The sequence below is a fragment of the Rhamphochromis longiceps genome, linkage group LG14, assembly GCF_057381845.1.
Source record: "Rhamphochromis longiceps isolate RC_006_pf linkage group LG14, R_longiceps_female_GT1.1, whole genome shotgun sequence".
In the NCBI taxonomy this organism is placed as follows: Eukaryota; Metazoa; Chordata; class Actinopteri; order Cichliformes; family Cichlidae; genus Rhamphochromis; species Rhamphochromis longiceps.
In genome coordinates this window covers 36,210,311-36,230,246 of record NC_140570.1, presented here as the reverse complement: position 1 = coordinate 36,230,246, position 19,936 = coordinate 36,210,311, and the positions used below count along the sequence as shown (strand labels likewise).

The 19,936-nt window shown below is 40.1% G+C and overlaps 1 protein-coding gene across 1 annotated transcript in view; it reads right to left on the bottom strand.

Annotated features, from left to right (window-relative positions):
* Positions 1–5,276: 5,276 nt before the first annotated feature.
* Positions 5,277–19,936, bottom strand: part of gpr4 (G protein-coupled receptor 4) — a 50,296-nt gene continuing 35,636 nt past the window's right edge. The window contains exons 2-4 of the mRNA XM_085380199.1: positions 11,437–12,132; positions 9,990–10,254; positions 5,277–9,327 (exon numbers count right to left, since the gene is read on the bottom strand). Of these exons, the coding sequence (XP_085236325.1) occupies positions 8,612–9,327; positions 9,990–10,254; positions 11,437–11,571 (1,116 nt within the window). The 5' untranslated portion in view covers positions 11,572–12,132 and the 3' untranslated portion in view covers positions 5,277–8,611. The remainder of the gene's footprint in view (positions 9,328–9,989; positions 10,255–11,436; positions 12,133–19,936) is intronic.

Below are 19,936 nucleotides of genomic sequence, written 5' to 3'. Positions count from 1 at the left end.
GATCGTCTTTGCTTCAGCAAAGCAGCAAAAATATGAAAATTACAAACATCATTGGCTACAGTGTAGACAGAACACAAACATAAGTAAACACATAAATACCTACAACAATAAGAAGAGGGTGATCATGTGATCACAAGCACGGGCGTCTTTATTTAAACATGTAAGCATAAGTACTGAAGGTTAACATGGTCTTTTATAGATAAAAGGATTTTCATAAGCCCACGAGACCCTGAATGCATCACCAAACATGCAATAACCTTTGAAAAATGCATTTTTTGTCAGTCTGAAATTGGGGTCATTGTATTAGACTCACAATACATGGTCAGCATCTATGTGCAGTGGGAGTTTTAGCTGTTTTTTGTTTTTTTTTTAACTGTTCTGTATATTTGTCCAGGCTCTTTGTCCTCTGCCAGGATGGAAGTACGGAGCCCCTCTGATGACATGGTCCAAAAATAAATAAATTGTAGCCACAAAATACTACTTCGTGGACACGAAATAGGTATAACGTGCGCACGAAATGCTATTTTGTGGGCACGAAACACTTCACCAATAACCGTGATCCTTCCCAGGCCCTTGCAGTTGGCTGACAATAAAATATATCCCAGCGTCCGGGTCGTACTTACGTCTGCAAAGCAACTGGGCTCTCAATATCCTGTTTAAAATTTTCTCCGTAATAATGGTTCCTTTCAGTGCCAGGCTTTTCAAAATGCATTTGTAGCTCATTCCCAGCCTAAAATTGTCAGGGATCTGAGTCTGAGTGACCTAGGGTCCCTGAACAGTTGTGGACTTATTATATTATGTGTGTGTGTTCTTCCATGTTTGTGTATTGGCAAGTGTGTGTGTGTGTGTGTGTGTGTGGGTCGGTGTGTGTGTGTGGGTGCGGTCGTGACAGGCACCTTCAGGCCTGGTGGGTGTGGCCCTGCCAGCTGACCGGTCACACCCAAGGATCCTCACACACACCTGGCGCCGATCAAGCCTCGTCGGAGCAGCTACAAAGCAGTGTGGCTGAGAGCTCCTCGACGCTGGATTGTTGAGTGACCCGTCAGTGTTCCCAGTGTAACGTGAGGGTTCACTAGATGGTTGGGAATCTCTCTGAATAATTAGGTACAGCAAGACGGAGACGGATAACTTTTTAGCAGCCTCTTTACTTTTTAGCACACTGCAACAATAACCCACACTTCCTGTGTGCCGCCCTCATGAGTACTTCACTGGCCTCTCAGAAGCCAGGAAATCTTATACTCAGATCAAAACAGGGAAAACAACCAGGTAGATATAACACATACTTATTACTGGTTTGAACATGCATGTCTAAACATTCAAACATGTAAACATGTAAATATCAAAACACGTAACCACCAAATACATAACTAGTTTTATAACCTTTGTAAACACCTCTTTGTATATCAAAGTAGATTTAAATTTACTTCTACACTTTACACCAGCAAAATTAGTGAGTGCGAGTCTGTCGCTTTGTAGTTGTGTGTTAACGGCTTCCTCTGTGGATTTTCCAGCAGGAGTGCAGGAACGGGAGAGCAGCGAGCACAACTTTCACGGGAGCGGAGACACGAGCACGGGCACGAGCACTGAGGAGGAGACACGAGTTGGAAACGCACGGGGATTTATTATTGTGTATTGTTTACTTCACTGTAAATAAACGCACTGCATTAATTGCACAGGGTTCCGCATTTTGAGTCCTCCTTCCCCACACACCCACGGTCTGCCAAGCAGACCATGACAAAAAATAAAACTCAATCATACTGTCTCTGGCCATGGTGTATAGGTTTAGCCTACTCTTATGCTCATGTCTCTACGCAACTGTCCAGGAATTGTATCAATATGATGTGCGCACGTTATCTATTTCGTTGCCACAAATGCGTAATTCGTTGCCACGTTATACCCAATTCATGCCCACAAATGAGCATTTCGTGCGCACGTTATACCTATTTCGTGCCCTCAAAATAGTATTTCATGGCCACAAATAAGTATTTCGAGGGCACGAAGTAGTATTTTGTGGCCACAATTTATTTATTTTTTGGACCATATGTCATCAGAGGGGCTCCATAGGATACAACTGAATGGGTTAATGAGATTATAACAAGGATCTTAAAAGGATGCTGGGTCACATTAGATACAGTTGTAAGAGGATTATATGTGTGCAGCACAATTTTATTATTGCTTAAGGGCAAGGTACCTAAATGCATACTTTTTTGTGAGTGTTGTGATTTTACCTTTTATTATAGACAGGATCTATTGCACTGACCCTCTGCTGCACTGACCTTTATTATTGTTTTACCATGTAAAGTTTGAATATGTCACATTCACTCCCATTTGTTTTGAGGGATTTTTTTAAGTGTTGTTAGATGCTAAAGAACAGAAGACTACAAGTTTGCTGTCTTTTGGGTATCTGTGGATATATCTGTATAATCCTGTGAACTACTGAAGCTGGAAAAACCTTTTTCAATAATATAAAACAATAAATAAATAATTTAAAAACTCAATATCTATAGTAAGCTTCAAGAGGTAATATACACCTGCCAGGCAGTTTTAGTTACAGCTTGCTAGTTTGGGGTTGGAGCCCTTTTGCTTTCAGCACTACCTTAGTCCTTAGATTTGATTAGATGCTGGATACATTTTGGTCTGTATTGACATGATATCATCACACAGGTGCTGCAGATGTGTTGGCTGCACATCCATGACGCAAATCATTTCAACATATCCTAAAGGTGCGCTGCTGGACTGAGATCTAGTGAATGTGGAGGCTGTTTGAGCACAATGAACTTATTGCTACGACTTCACTGAGATGTTGAAGAACCCAGTTTGACATGATTTGAGCTTTGTGACGTGGTGTGTGAGAAGATGGCTGGATGGACATGGTCAGCAACAATACCTGGGTTGTCTCTGGAGTTTAAACAATGTTCAAATGGTACTAAGAGGGCAAAAAGTGTGCCAAGATTGTATCCCCCACATCATGACATCACCCCCACCAGCCTGAACTGTCACTACAAGGTAGAATGGATTCATGCTTTCATGTTATCCATGCCAAATTCCAACCCTTCCATCTGAATGCCACACCAGAAATCGAGACTCTTGAGATCAGGTAATGTTTTTACAGTTGAACTGGAGCCTCACTTTCCTGTTCTGAGCTGGCAGGAGTGGCACCTGGTCAGATGTTCTGCTGCTGTAGCCCATCTGCTGCAAAGTTGTTACTCAGAATTGCTCTATATTAGTATATATATCAATATCTATATCAGCTTAAAAGAGAATATCTTAATGTTGTGTTATACTGCTCATCCTGTCCTTGTGTGCCTAAAACTTCCACAGAATTGTTTGTTTAACAAAAGGTTTCATCTCTCCAGCTGTTTTGAAGCTCTTTTACATATTATCTGCCTATAGAAATAGATATTGAATGCAAAAAGCCTGCACAACTGTTCTTTATGTCCCAGCGGAGTTTCTTATCGGATAATAAATCACTCTCATCATCAGGTGAGCTGCTGGTAATGACAGCGTGACCTCTGGTGAGCTTCTATATATAAATCTTTAGTAGGGGAACTTAGTGACGCATAGAGGACAAGAGACAATGTTCCCTCAGAGAGAGAGTCTGTCCTTTCTCTCCTCTTAAGAACATAAAGGCATGTGCGACCGCTCGGTTTCCTTTTGCTTAATGCTGTAAAACACCAATGAAAAGTAAACACACACACACACACACACACGGAAGCATGCAGATAGACAGATAGATATATGTATGTGCATTTTGTATGTCACACAAATACATCTGCCTTTTTTCCCCACTTCTCATACTTCCTTGTTTAGACTGGCCTGTTTTGTATAGGACATTATGAATGTGTCCATCCTTATGAGGACAGGCTGTAAGTATAGGGTTGCATCTAAAGCATCACAGTAGGAAGGACGCATCTCACAGTGTCAGAAATTTAAAAAAAAAAGCAAGCACACGCAGGACACTCATTGAAATGCATGCAGATACACACACACACACACACACACACACACACACACACACACACACACACACACACACACACACACACACACACACACACACACAGAGGTTGTACAGCATGACCTTGATGTTGTTCATTAGCTTTACAGGAAGGTTGGAACAAGACAATGTGAAGAGTGAAGAAGGTGACTTTGTGTTGGCAGGATCCCAGACTTGCTCTGTCTGCTGCTCTGTGATCTGTTACCTGCATTTGCAGGGTTCTGTGTACTGCAGACGTTTTGCTTATCTCGGCAAATAATTTTGACCTGGATTTTTTAAAGGTCTGCTGGGTAGAGCTGTCTCCTTTAACGCTGCCAAGTTATGGTCGAAATCTCATTTTAAAAAAATCCCTAAAACACACAGGAATGACTTGCCAGAACTTCGCATTTATTTTGAGGGTTCAGTAGGACTGTATAACAATTTCACACTATTAAGCATTAGTAGGGTTTGGAATTATTTATTTATATATCATTACTCCTCCTTTTTATGCCATTTATAAATGCAGATATGTTTATCCCACTGTTACTGTTACACATGTACAGCTATCACCCTGAGTCATGTAGAGTGACTCTCACAGACCCTCAGGTATCCTCGAAGAGTTAAAGAGTTGTGTGTTCGCTGGACAAAAACACATTGTTCCTCCTGAAACTGAGGTTTGACTCTCTTCTCCAGTACCTTAGCAATTCACAGAGCACAGCAGAAGCAGTTGTGTGAAGTCTTTCTAAATTACAGTTTTTTAACAGACGCTAGGACACATTTCTCAATACTTAGGTCACTTTTGCAAAACTCTTCACACAATTCTCCTAACTGACCTTCAGCTTGGCAAAGCAAGTCATTTCACATTCAAAATGCACTACAACTACCAAAACACTTTATTCAGGTCTCAAATAAACTCATTCTTCCAGAACACTAGCAAAGGTTGACAGCCAACAAACACACTTTGTCACCCACAAAACAATGACCCAAAAAACACTAACAACATGTAGCATTACAGTGTTTTCTTGTGTAAAACAAGGACGCATCTCTGTTTATAATTTCAATATATGTTACTGGAATGAATCAGACATCATGCAGAATTCGTTAATATTTGTTTATGTACTTTTATTTTTTTGCACTAAGTAATCCCAAAATACAAGAATTTGTATACACACCATCCACTGATACACATACAATAGTAATGCTAATCTACTCGGTCTTCTCCATTTGGCCACAGGTTCTCATCCACATCACATCTTATGTCATCTTGGGCAACACACCTAGGAAAGAATCTTCTGGCTGCCAGAATTGAAGGAGTTGAAAAATTGAAGGAGTAACACCTGTGTAGATGTTCATCTACAATGAGAATCAGCTGTGGCTGGTTAAACTGCATTTTTAGATTTAAAATATGTTTCAATAAAATATTGCTGTTGAATTTTGCTGTCTTTTCAAGTTTTGCATTGTGTTATTGTTTTGACCATGAGTTTAACAGTTTTGAAAACAGTATGTAAGCACATGCAAAATGTCCTGTACGTACAAAGATTTTTGGCAGTTGTTGTGTCTGAGTGAGAAGATAATTCATGAAATTTGAGAGATGTAGTCATTGAATGTATTTTGTGCCAAAACAATGATAACTGGTCCTCAGTTTAGCCCACATAGACTTCTGTTGTGCTCACTGTGTGAGGAGTTTTGCAAAAGTGACCTAAGTATTGAGAAATGTGTCCTAGCGTCTGTAAAAAACTGTAAATACAATAGTCAGACTATACACTTTATTTGTATCTCATGACATCAATCCTTCTGTGTAGGTTTGTCTACAGTAAATAATGTTAAAAGAAAAGTGAAGTGAGAGGTTGTAGTGTCTCAACTGGGTATTTACTTTTGAGTAGTAATTTTACCTTTTAGCCACTTCCTTTGGGCCTCAATGCTTGACCTTTCTTTACCAATTGTATCACAATGTCAACAGTTTAATTCTTGTGATAAAACAGGAGGAAAAAAAGACATTAAAAGAGAAGAAAGAAAAGATTAGAATATGCTGATAAGCATAGACTTGTTTCCCTTAAATAATTTCCATTTCAAAAGCCACCAGCACGAGAAAGCTGCTTCAGCTTTAGCTTGCAAGTGCAAAACAAATGCACGCTGGAAGATGCAGTTTTTTATATGCATAATTTATTTCTCACTGACACTGTTATTGAACAAATACACATTTTGAAGCCTGGCACCTCCTGCTTTGGACTGACACATAGATACATTAAAACCAGTGGCACATAGGACAACACTTAGGGCAACATTAACAAGCTGAACTTGTCCAGATACTTTACATTATTCCACTGAATTTAGCAATGATTTCATGCCAGCACAACATAAACATGTTTTCCGAAATATGTCCCATACTGCATGTGGAACAGCAACATGATACCTGAATCCACAAAATAATTTGATTGCACTGGAATAATCTGAGCCGCAATACCGCACGTCAGAAAATTCACATTGCTTTGTCTCTAAACATCCAGCAGGGCATCGTATGATGTAAACAAATCCAAACTGAAATAAAATTTATAGATCAGTCTGACAACTGAAGTGAACTTTTTTCCTAAACACGTAGATTGGCGTGATCTTTTAAAGTCGGGATTGAACCAACATCCATCCTAATACGGGGCTTGTGCATCACTGGTTTCAGTAGCAATTACTTTATATGACCAAGCTTATCATTAAAAAAATTTAAGAAATTGTCAGCCATATTTACATTTAAAACAATCAGCGTCAAGTATATATATTTTTAATATTTTAATTTTAAATAAATCATCAATAACAGTCAATTTCCTATTTAAATTCAACCTTAACCTGCTACTGGTTCTTCTGAAAGTGGTTTAATAGTTATAGCTACTGAAGGATTTCCTTATCAAGCCTTTCAAAATAAAAAAAATAAAAAATCTATGAATCTGTTTCACTAATATAACAAAGGTTATTAGCAGCCAGGGATGTCACTTCAATCAAAGCCGAATGCACATTTTCTTTCCATTTTAGGGAAGCCGAGGATTAATTATGAGTGCTGTGCAGTGGTGCACATGCAAATGGAGGAAAAACTCATCTGAAAGTTTGTACTACATATAAATTAGATTAGTCTGGATAGTTTAAGCCAGAAGGCCTGTCTGTAACTGCAATGTAAACGTTATCACTGTTGGTCAACTGTGTGCACTCTTTAGCCCAAGCGTGCAGCTTGAATTCATTGATTATTTTTTAAGCAATACATTTTTCATTTAGCGGTATGTATGCTCACATATTCCAGTAGCTACTGTTAATTGCATACACATACATTTGTCTGAAGTATGACACTGATCTTCAGCTCCACAACATAAAATAATGGAAAATAATAAACTTTCAAACTTATCTGAAGGCTTTTAAGATTTCTTTTTGATATCCCGCTGGAGGGAGGTTTATTTGCTGTGTGTTGTAAAAAATAAAATAGAAAACATGGCTCATGGTATACAACAACTCTACTGTAAGCCTTCTTGCCATCACAGTTTACAAGCTGAGGTACTTCATAAGGCTTTTTAAAAATTCCTTTAAAAATTGAACACCATAATAAAGACATTTTCAAGAGACCATTAATCCTCTGTCCTTTTAATCGCCATCCTGCTTCTTCTATATATCCCAAAGTGGGGATATATTCTTAAGTGCATTTGAGTTTCGACCACTAATAGGACTCAGCCATGCAGAGCATGGTCTGTTCGAGGATTTCTCAAAAATATTCAACGGTATCTTTGTGAATGATTCCTGGCACGCTGGAAAAATTGTCCAAAAATCCAAGTCATCAAATTTTGTTGATAAAATCCTTATTAGCCACACCGCCCACAGACATCAGATTTGTCAGCTTGTGTTTCTTGCACTTTGGTTCAGACTGAAGACAAAAACGATTTGCTGGCCAGATTGGCCAATGCAAAAGTCTGCTGTGGCTGAATCCTGCAGATGCTTGAGATCCCCTGACTCAGCAGCCCAAAGTTTCTTCTGATCAGACACTTCACATTATCATGATGATACTTCATGATGACTATAGCCAGATTGCTAGGGCAGAATAGGACATTAGCATGCTAACATCTGCATGCACTGTAGCTGTGTGGAGGCTGTTAAACTGCAGCTCTAAATACAAAACATTCAATCCATGAGACAGAACTGAGCTTCGCGACCTTTCTGTCTGAGCCTGATGTGTTAACGGGTTTTTTATGTAATGTCCAAAGGTTTTTGTTAGCAGACAAAATTGACAGCATGATCTGTCCTCAGGTTTCACTCTCAGACTACACTTTACTTTTTGCATCACCAGTGGTGAGAATCTAACCAGTGGTTTGACTATCTTTCATTCACCTAACAATTTTGTGTTTTGCTGCGTAAGCATTTCATCCTCCCACATGTCTGTTCACATGACCACAGACCCTGTGTTTTGTTATTTCATTTATCCCATCCTTATTCTGCCGTTTTGATATGTCACCTACTGACTGAACCCTGTGCATCCGCAGCCACTGGTTGCATCTGATTTCAGCCCGTTAGGCCATCAGAAATGAGACCCTGGAACTGTTAGGAGCTGCCGGCCTCTCACTGAGCTGATCAGTTTGGACCTGCTACTACTTGTTCCAACTAGTTAAGTTATTTCCTGAGGATGGTCATCTGTAGACACTCCTCCTTCAGAGCCACCAGTTCCGTCTTGTAGTTGTTGGTCTTGCCTGGATCCGCATACACACAAGGCTGCTTCTTTGTTGACAGCGGTGTGTCCATGGTTACTGAACCAGCATTGAGAATGTCAGCATGTGAAGGCGAAGAAGAGGGCCGCCTGTTGCAGGCCACTGACAGTAAAGCCGACAGGGCTCGGCCGACATCATTCCTAGCTCCCTCGTTAACGAAACAGTACAAAATAGGGTCAGCTACGCAGTTCAGGCTGGTCAATGCCAACGATACATGGTATGCTGCAAACAAGGTTTCCTCTGAGCTGCAGTCACATGGCTTCTGTAAAAACATGACACTCCGCACCAGGAGGAGGATATGATATGGTCCAAAGCAGAACAAAACAATGAGAATCAAACTCAAAGCTAACCGCTGAATTTTGGCCTTTTCCTGGCGCTCTGTTGAGACATTGCAACGCACTGCTGCAAGGATCCCTCGGTAGGCGACCAGCATTGCCGTCCACGGAGCAAGGAAGCCAAGAAATGACCTGTAGAGGTTCATGCCTGCTACCCAGTCCTGCATTGGATATTTCTCAAAGCAGAAGGTGTGATTGAACCGGTCCTGGAAGAGCTCATCATGGAAGAGAGGAGCAGAGTTTGCTACAATCTCAATGATCCACACAATGGTGCTGACGAGGATAGCTGCAGGAAGCAGAGGAGAGGAAAGACAAAGAGAGCAAACATTAAATACCTTGATAACTTCCATTTCTATATCTCATGTACATTTTGGTCACTCTGTGGACGTCCAATTCCCTTATTTATTGAATTTGAGCATTGCAATATGTGCTGGATCTTGTCCATTTCTTGAATGTAATTCTTGTAACACAGACAAATTATAGGAACGCATAAAACCTCAGTGTGTATAGTGTATGAACCACTGATTGTTCTCCCTCAAACACCACAAGCCATTACAGTAAGTCTGAGCCATCCATCCATCTATCCATCTATCCATCCATTTAGTCTATCCCCACTCTCACAGGGCGAGAAGCACACCACACCCTGGACATTTCAGCAGTTTACCGCAGGGCTGACAGAAAAGCAGACAACCATTCACACTCATATATACATGCATACAGCCAGTTTGGATCATGGGGACAAATTAATTGTCACAAACACATGAGAGAGGCATCCTTGGAGTGATCTAAAAACAGCTGGAAGTGGTCCAGAGGTGAATGGGAAGATGACTTGATTGGACTTAAAATGAAAAACTCGCAGAACACGTGTAAAGAGGTCCAAGTTTTCTTAGTGCAACATGTTTTTAGATTCTTCCCTTCACAGGGATCAAGTTTATGTTGCATACAAACCTGTTTTGATTCGTCGAACTTTCACAAAGCGCAGAGGGTATGCCACAGCCAGGTACCTGTCCAGTGATATGCAGCACAGGAACGCGATGCTGACATAGATATTAGTATAGAAGATGAAGCCAAATAGCTTGCAGCTCTCCTGACCGTGGATCCAGTTATCGTGATGAAGGAAATAGTCGATCCAAAGAGGAAGAGTGGCAATGTAGAGGAGGTCAGCCACCGACAGGTTAATCAGGTAGATGCCAAGCTCATTGCGTTGGCGTACCTGGTGCAAAGGGGAGAAGGTGAAGATTCAAATCTGAACAAGACTAACATGTTTGCTTAAAATTGGTGAGCCAGCTATCCGTTGCATGCAATCTCTCCAACAGATCAGAGAATGCAAACAAGGTGCGATGCATATTTGCCTCAGCTGCAAATGATTTGGTTTCCTGGAAGTCAAAACACAGGAGAATTTGAAAGGCTGATTGTGTTTGGTCTGAATATTTGCCCTTTGTTACCTTTAGTGTTGTGCAATGAACGTCTGGCTCACACATGCCTTAGAAAATGTTTTTGGCTGAACACTGAATTACTGCATATACAAAGTATTTAGGTATAACTGGTATTCAGTTTGAGTACTATCATTATTGAAGCCGGTGATCTGGTTAATGCTGCAAAGCGTGGTAGCAACAATGACCATAATGCACCTGACCCAGCACTCCTATGGTCATCTGAACCGTAAAAATGTGCCCTGATGCTGACATGAAAGACAAATAATGTAACATGAAATGTTGCTTACTTTAATGATGGCTCTTTCTGAAAAACACGAGTTGCTGAGATTTATGAATAAAAGTCATTAACAATCCTTCCTCTTGCTGCCAAAGCAAACTGACAGTCTGTGGGAAACGCAGTACAAGTTTGATGCTGGTGAGAAAATATCCCAAAGGCTCTTTTGACCGTATCTGGCAGGCAACGTTGAACATGCGACGTAATTGACAAGCGTCATTAACCACAATTGTGTGTTACCCTTAGTTACACTCAGTGCTGTGTTGCTTTTTGTGAACTGTTTTGTTTTTAGTGCAGTCATAGGAATGTTTCTGGATTTCTACAAAGGGAACCCCAGAAACCACCAGAGTTTGATTTTGTGATGATTCTTCTTACTGGATTTGTCATAATCCAAGAACTATGGCTAGAAAAAAAAAAAGATATTTGAATGACTTATACGTATGCCAGACATCTAAAGTGGATGAACACTTGGATTGTTTTACTATGCACTTTGGGAATAAACAGAAAGATTAGCAGGGAGATTTCCTTGGAAGACAAAAAAGACCCAAAATAAGACCTATTTGTTCCCAAAATGTCTCGTGAAATCAAAGTGGCAGGTTCTAACCCCAATTTGGAAACCACTGTCTGATAGTCTGATACATTTGAGGCCATTGGAGGTGGAAAACTGTGGGTATGTGTCTCTCACCTGCATGTAGGCGGCCCACAGGGCCATGCAGTTAGTCGGCAGCCCAAGAACGATGACTATGATGTAGAGTGTGGGCTGAAAGAACTGGTCCACCTTACTATCCACATTACAGAAGGTGATGTTGCACATTGTCATGTATCAGACTATCTGCAGGTGTGCGAAGTGTGTTCAGCTACTCTCAGCTTTGCATTTTCCCCTTCTGTAGTTTCACTATGTTCCAGCTCCAGCAGTTTGACAGTGACATGATGACTCTGACGTCCTGCTCAGCAGTCCCACACGAGGCAATGGAGGAAAACATACGTGTTATTTCCAGGGAATCTCTCCTATTCTTAAACCACTGTCCTCTTGACTTGACATGTTATAATCCTCTTTCACGCTTCCAGGCCGGCCTTTGTCCTCCAGTATAAGAGGTGAAGAAGGGAAGGAGTGAGCTATATGATGTGGTGAAATGAAAGCTGCCTTATCAGTGCCATGCCAGGCTTCCTGAGCCTGGAGAAGACCTCATCAATCTTTTAGAGATTAGAGGTCTGCCAGGTCTACCGTGAGAGCGATGAGCCTGAGCATCACTTTGTGTGTGCCGTTGTGTCTCAAGGTCCTGATGACACACAAAACCCCTCAGAGATGCTGCCGGTGAGGCAGGAATGACTTTACACAGCTTCGGTGGACTGGACCTGTTTATTCGCAAGTTCTGAAAATCTGCAAGAAAGAGAAAGAGAGAGCAATAAGTTAAGATAATTTGTAATTAGAAAATGTTTTTTTTATTTGTTTTTGCATAATAATATAAATACTGAAACAGAACTATATAAAAAAAAACTTATAGGGGTCTATTTATCCAACATTTATCCAAGGCCATTTAAACAAGTGGTACATCTTACAGTACTGTCTTATCTTTTGGACCATTTATATCTATTTTGATGACAGTTTTGGTATTTGGGGGATTTTGGGAAAGCATGAATTTGGAATAACTGTGACTAAAACTTAAAATATTTAAAATAATTTTGCAGAAATTTACATTCCCCAGAGTTGTACTGGTCAAAAGACAGTTTATTCTGTCTTGTCTTGCATCTATTTGCCTTTTACATAGATTTTTAATGTGCAATAACTGAAAACTCCAACAAGCATTTTCAGGTATTTGCTTTGGATATTTGAACTGAATGGGATCCTTCTCCTGGTGAAAACAGACCACTCAAAACTGCGTGGAATGAACACACCCTTCATATAACACAACAAGCACTTGTCTACTAATATATTGAATTTTGCTGCTCCAAACAGTCAGAAAAGTGTGTGCAAGAAAAGACAAAGCATGTGAAACAGTCAATCTCTACTACCCAGCACAATAACACAGCACATGCTGACAAACCGTAAATCACAAAGCTTTTGCATAACATGCAAACATAAAGTCAGAGAGAGACAGAATTTTCACCCAAACACATACAATGACAGAAGGAGCAGGACGAGAAGCTGATTACCTCTTTAATTTCTATATTTCACGTATTGGATAACTTTGATGTATTTTTTTAATCAAATATATTTTTGAACATTATGAACCACACTGCTCCAAAGGATCCAAAGGATGCAAATTCAATGTTTGGTGCAAAACTCTTACTTGGGGAAATACGCAGAAAATTTTATGGAAATCTATTAGTCAGTACTGAAAGAGACCAGACCGCAGAACTTCAGCTGAAAAATCCCTCAACATTACTGAGGTAGCAGTGTTGAAAAATGATGCCATACTTCATAATTAGGGGAGACTGCAACTGGCAGACATGCTGAACAAGTGAGCTTACTTCCCGGTTGCAAATCCAGGAAGAGGCCTCAGAGATGCCAGTTCAGTGATCAATGATTCTGGACTGAGCTGACAGCTACTGTCATATATACAAACACAGGAGAGTGCTATGCTAGGACATTTCCACAGTGACACGATTAAAAAAAGCTATGTTTAGGAAACATTGATTTTGATAAGGTGACCACAACTGGGCCACAGCTCTGCCCTAATCTGTTGTCAAACACACACGTTCGTTGCAGAGATAATTACTCATCACTCTTGTGGTAAATTGTCATTTTTTATGTTCTAAAATGTCAAAGGTGTGTCAGCTGATAGATGAATGTTTCATGTTTCTGCTCGTTTTTAATATTTTCTGCTATTTTTGTTAATTCCATAAGAGAGAAACTAACCCCTGTAACCCCGGTGAAAGACAAAGCTTGGCATTTTAAGGAAATGAGCTATAGGTGATACAGGAAGAGGAGATGATGTGCCAGTTATGCAACACATTTTTTGGTTCATTCCTCAGTAGCTGTGAGCACACCCACTGTACTTTGAGCATTTGCATTAGCTAAATGTGTGACCTTTTGTGGCCTCCGTAGGTAATTCCGTTTTTACGTTCTTTGGCAAATTGCACCATTTGGTCAGAAGCTGCTGGTGTCACGGAAATATGTACAAGGTGATGTGATGGTACTATTCCAGAAAGCAAACACTCGAGTGACATACGGAGGCATGAAAGGTGGAAGTGGCATAAATTACCAGACTGTCAACTAGAAGAACATCCTGTTTGAGAGCCTCCCTTTGTTCTGTTAGTTTGACTTTTAATTGCTGTTTCCTTTCACCTTCTTAAGATAAGATAAGATAGAACTTTATTAATCCCTCGGGTGGGTTCCTCTGGGAAATTCGACTCTTAGCTAGTGATAGGAAAATATATTGCACTTTATCAACTGTTGAGATTTCCCGGTGTGTTAAAATCTAACCTCAAAGGGTCTCGATGAAACACTATGACACTTCTCCTACAGCAACAGTGCCGAAGGGCATCTTGTGCATATCTGTGAGATACAGTATCTGTGACAAAATGGCAATATTTGACACCCTGGGAATAGGAATGGACACCTGTATTGGATAATTATTAAAATTCTATTGTGTCAGGCTTACAATAGAAGAGCAAAGCCCTGCAGTGATTATATTAGATGTCTAATTATAAATAAAGAATCTCTAAGACTCTCCTGTCCAGCTGGGAGGGTTTTTTTTTATTTTCAATAAATGGAAAGAAACATGAGGAGGAAAGAAGCAAGACGAGAAAGGAAGGAAATACAAACGAAGAGGTTTGGGGGGTGCAAAAAAGAAAAGAAAAAAGTCAAGAAGAAATGCAAAAGTGTAAATGAAGAAGAAAGAAAACATCAACACTAAAAGACTTTTTACCTTGCATTCCTGAAGATGAATATTTATAATATGAAAGACAGTTTAGATGCGATCCCACTGAGCCGTTGTCTTGAAGACTCTCTTTCACAGCTGAGTTCACAGCACTCGACAATCAAAGGACTGTGATCACATCTGTCCCCACTGAGCACAGATGAAAGACTTCACTTCCTCATTAGATAACAGCAGAGCCACATGTCAGTGACAAAACCTTCACGTCTTAAACTCCCATCACAGAGCGCAGGGTTAGTACTCAAATCAAACTATGGAATCAAAGGGTAAGAAACTAAGTTAATGTAACATAAAGACTGTCCAGCAGCCACAGTGGAGTAACTGGAGGATCAAGTCTTGCTCACGGACATGCTGTCAGTCCTTATTTACAGAAGTAAAATAAACCAGAGTGACATGGGCTTATTTTCCAGCACGTCTCCGTTCTGTTATCTTTCTCCACTCAGTCACCACAACTATGGTTTGTAATATCAGCTGCAGATATTTATCATGCTTCATTTCCATGTGAGTGATGCACATGCATGTGCTTTCTGAGAAATGTATGCACACATTTAAGCCACCTGTCAGCAGTCAGAAGTTCTTCTTTCTGATGCAAAGTCAACACTCATCTCCAGTCACTGTGAACATGTTGCATTAACCAACAGAGCGTATTGACAAACACTGTTTTATTCTTTTAGATTTAAGATTTTGAACTAGTTAATTGTCCTATTGCTGCTGCTCATGTCATAATTTACAGTGTCAACATAAATGTTCGAATAGGTCCTGAACGTTAATAGTGCGTGGATGGTTTTAATGAGCGAGTCCCTCTTTGTTTGCAATGTTCACAAAATGTGGGATGCATGATTCAACTTTCACAGTGTTTCACTAATACACATTTGGTGATAACATTTAAAAACCTTGCACAATCAGCGACCAATGTGATTAAAAAACTGATAGCATGCAAGCGTGGAGGCAACACAGTGGTGCAATGGTTGCCCAGCAAACGCAGTTGAAACAGTGGCGTTATCTCCTTGCTCAAAGCTGATTGCAGTATGAGGGCAGAAGCCGGACTATGTAAAAGGGCAACGTTGACGTTGTTCCCAAGTACAATAGAGGTCCGATGAGATGGTCTCTTACAACACAAGAAATATATTCCATGTTGTTGCAATGAAGAAAGGGGATGCGTACATCTAACATCTTCTTTCACAGTACCCCTAGCAACTTCTACATGTCCTCCTTCATTACATCCATGAACCTCTGTGAGGTCTTCCTGTTTTCCACCTTCTCAGTTCCATCTTCAACATCCTTCCTTCAGTATATCCACTATCCCTCCCTCCATTTCAACCTCGAATCTCTAACTTTGTCTCCAAGCCACTCAACCCGAGCACTCCTTCTGATCCTTCTGTCACAAATCACCCCTGACACTTATCTCCACCCTGCCTACACTCTTTTCTTCACTCGTCTTGTGCAATGGATGCAACAAATTGTGAGCAATGAATTGCACAAAAATCCCATTGAAGATGGCATGGTTGCCAGTGTCAGACAGGGTTCAGAAAATGCTGATCTACTGGGATTTGCCACTGGGATCATCTGTAGGATTTACAGAGATTGGCCTGAAAAGGGGGAAAATATTCAGTGAGCGGTGGTTTTCTGGGCAAGAATGCTGTGTTGATGCCAGAGGTCAGAAAATAATGGTCAGAAAATAACTGCTCTGCGCTGATAGTTAAGCAACAATAACTCGAATAGGAGTTAAGTGTAAAGGCTGAGCTCCCAGTTTACATGGGCTTGTTTAACTTAAACAAAAGCCTTCCAAGTGTGGCGCTGTCGCTTTTATAAACATCCAAACTTGGATTCCTATTAAAATGTAAATCTGCAGATTAGGAAGAAGCTTCACCTCACTGTGTCTGTTTATCTGTTCAGTGCACATTTAAATAGATATGATAAGTGCTGGCAAATATAGAAACTGAAAAAAATACCTCTCAGACAAATTCTTTGATGTCATTACCAGAGGGAGGGTGAGTTGTTTGTAGCTTCTGTTAATGTAGAGATAAATAAATAATAAAACAAACAAAAGTTTTTTGTAGTTTTAATAAATTCTCATTTCAGTTTTACACATGGTCTAGAAATACAGCTTTCTTTCATCCAGATAGCATCTTTATTTTCCCTTTCTTTCTTTTTCTTCCCTGCTGTTAGGCTCTCTGTGCAGTCCCAGTTGTATTAAAAAAAACTTATTTTTAAAAACGCCTAACATTCCTATGAAAAAATATTGCATAAGGTACAGTTATGCAGAGATGTTATGTGAAAGAAGATTTGAGGCCACAGGCTCAACAGGTTTATTAGTAATAAGGAATTAGAAATGTGTGTGCATGTATGAACAATGAAGGCCTCTTTCGACCTGTTTGGGGCAGTAGAGTAAAACACAGCAGTGTCTGATCTGCTGCCAGAGGAGATTAGGTCAAGGCAGCACTGGCAGCAGCACAATTACAATGTCGTGTTCCCAAGACTTACAAGGACATTACTGTGATTTTCAATCATTTCAAGGATACTAACTCCAAACCTTCGCCTTAATTAGTCATTGCCTAAACTAATTTTCCCTCCAAATGTAACCTCAGTCTAACCTCAGCATGTCTACAGCTTAAATATTATTGTTTCTCTTTATGAGGATTTGCTTTTTATCCCCATAAAGGAGAAAAGTCCCCATAATGTGCCTTAGTAAACAGATTTAAGTCCCCACGACACATCCCCACATGCTGCAACGAATCAAAGTGCCTCTCATTGTGCACCTGTGTTGTAGCCACCTCTGGCGTTTGTGGTTTTTCTCTAGGTAACCAACTCTTAATATGTCACAAAGCAACATTCAGCAGGATAACATGAAATGTAACATACTTTATTTTCATACTTTAGCGCACCCATACAAGTCAAAGCTTTTTACATCATTATAAAGTCAGTAGCAGCGAGTTGAAGTCATGTGATCAGTGTACTTTGTCACCACTTAATAAGATAATATATTAATATGTTCCTACTGCTTATGTAGGATGTTCTATGTTAGAAGACTACATAGTGAGCTCATCAGCAAAACTTGTAGTACGCTACTTTTGTTATAAGATATTCTGAGTGCATTAGATATGATACAGTAAGATTGATTATACATTCAGATGTACAAAATAGCAAATTCTCTTTATAATCCTCAATATCCGTTTCAGTCTAATTTCATTTTCTATGATGTTTATACAGTTGTTCAGTGTTTATAATCTCATATTACAGTAGCTATTTTACTGGTAAGGTGTATGTATGTATTTCTTAACACTGATATTTATGTGACCATCGGTTGTTCTGTATTTTGGTTTGTAAACATATTAAAGAAAGAATATGGCCACAAAGTCATTTTTTCAGAAAATCTTTAAAACACTTTCATCTTTGCATAACAGAACCCCCCCCCCATTAATCTCAGCCTAAACAGGAAACTTAAAAAAGTTGGTTATAAATCTGTATTTGTGCTCCAAAGCATGAAGTGTGGTGAGCAAAACATGCCTTTAAGATAAGTCTAGGTTAGTTAATAGTTCATCTATCCATCCATTCTCTTCCAATTCAGGGATGCGTGGGGGTTGGAGCATTTCCCAGCTACCACAGGGCGAGAGGCAGTGTACAGCCTGGACAGGTCGCCAGTCTGTCACAGGGACAACACATAGAGACAGACATCTATTCACACTCACATTCACACCTCCGGGCAGCTTAGATTCCAATTAACCTAACCCCACTAACTGCATGTCTTTGGACTGTGGGAGGAAGCCAGAGTGCTCGGAGAGAATCGACCCAAACACGGGGAGAACAGTGGCTTATAAATAAGTCAGATAGAAGAATTGAACTCGGGTCCTTCTTGCTGTGAGGCAATCGTCCTAACCACTGTTCCACCATGGTTAGCAGCAGTAATATAACCCTTTATTTATTCTTTCTTTAGTCTAGTGTCTGCGCCGTAATACGAGACAGTGGAGCATCTAGACACAAGATCCTGACCTGTGTCTGAGAAAAGGTCGGAGTCACGTGTGTGTGACTTTGTCTGAACTGTAAATCTAACCTTGAGAACAAAGATGATTTTGGAATGTGAGCTCCGCTTCTCACTTGTAAAAGTGCTGTTAAGAATAGATCTGAGATCTGGAAACAAGTTGAAAATGTTAAAACAAAGCCTCATTGCCAAGTGTATCATAACCGGTGGTAACAAAATATCATTATCCTGCTATGCAAAAGAAATCTGGATGCATACAATTGTTTCCACAATGAACTGCAATTATACAGGTATTTGCTTTAAGCATGCAAAGTAGATCTGAGTTTTGGATAGTGTTAGATTAGGAGGAATGTAAAAGATGAATGTAAAGTGTGTGTGTGTGGGTCAGTACTGAGGCACTAGGTGGCTGTTTGCCAAACATTCCTGTTGACAGTCAAACAGCGGAAACAGGAAGACAGTAACGCAACACTATCAGCCGTGCTGAAACACCTTGCACACTTCACAAAACAACTTGGCCTCTTCCAGGACACAAGCATGCACGCATATGCATACACAAACGCTCATAAAAAATCATCTAAACCACACAATGGCAATCTTCCGCAGGTACAAGCAGTTTTCCTGTGAGGCCTGTTCATTTTGTTAAAAACCGAGCACCCTGAGTTCACAGGGGAGGCTAAATTTGTGTTACACCAGCTTATTAGCACAGTTCATATGAATAATACTTTAAAGCTGTGTTTTATTTTCAGCTTCTTCACAAACCCTCATCAGTATCGGTGATATGTGAAGGTCAGCATCAGCGTGCTGTCACACCTTCTTTGTTTTCTTGTTCTTAAACCAGAGTGAAAAATGCCGTCTTTACTGTACACACTGTCGGGTTATAAATACATCCGATTACGATACGAGTTGCCAGGAGTCACAGCTAACTTGTTCAGTGGAAGTGCAGCCTTGTTATGTGCCAAATTGCAGTTCTGGCAATAAAATGAAATAAAACAAAGTCAGATGGTTCATCATCATTACTGGACACGCTGAGCGTGTCAGTGATGATCTCAACAGTCTAGTTTAGCTGAGGAAAGAAGGAAGCCATGATAAAGTCTTTAAATATAAAAACAAACTTAAAGAATACTGAATAACATTTAGGTGAACACTTACACTCAGTTTACTGGTTATTAAAAACAAAACAGGTAGAATCCACAGCTCCCTTTGTATTATTTTGGAGACGTGTTATGTAGTGGAAATGGAGAGAGAAGTAGGAAATTAACCACTAGACATCCCAGAGCATCTTAGTGAACAACAGAGTCAGAACTGCTGAGAAACGCGTGCACTCA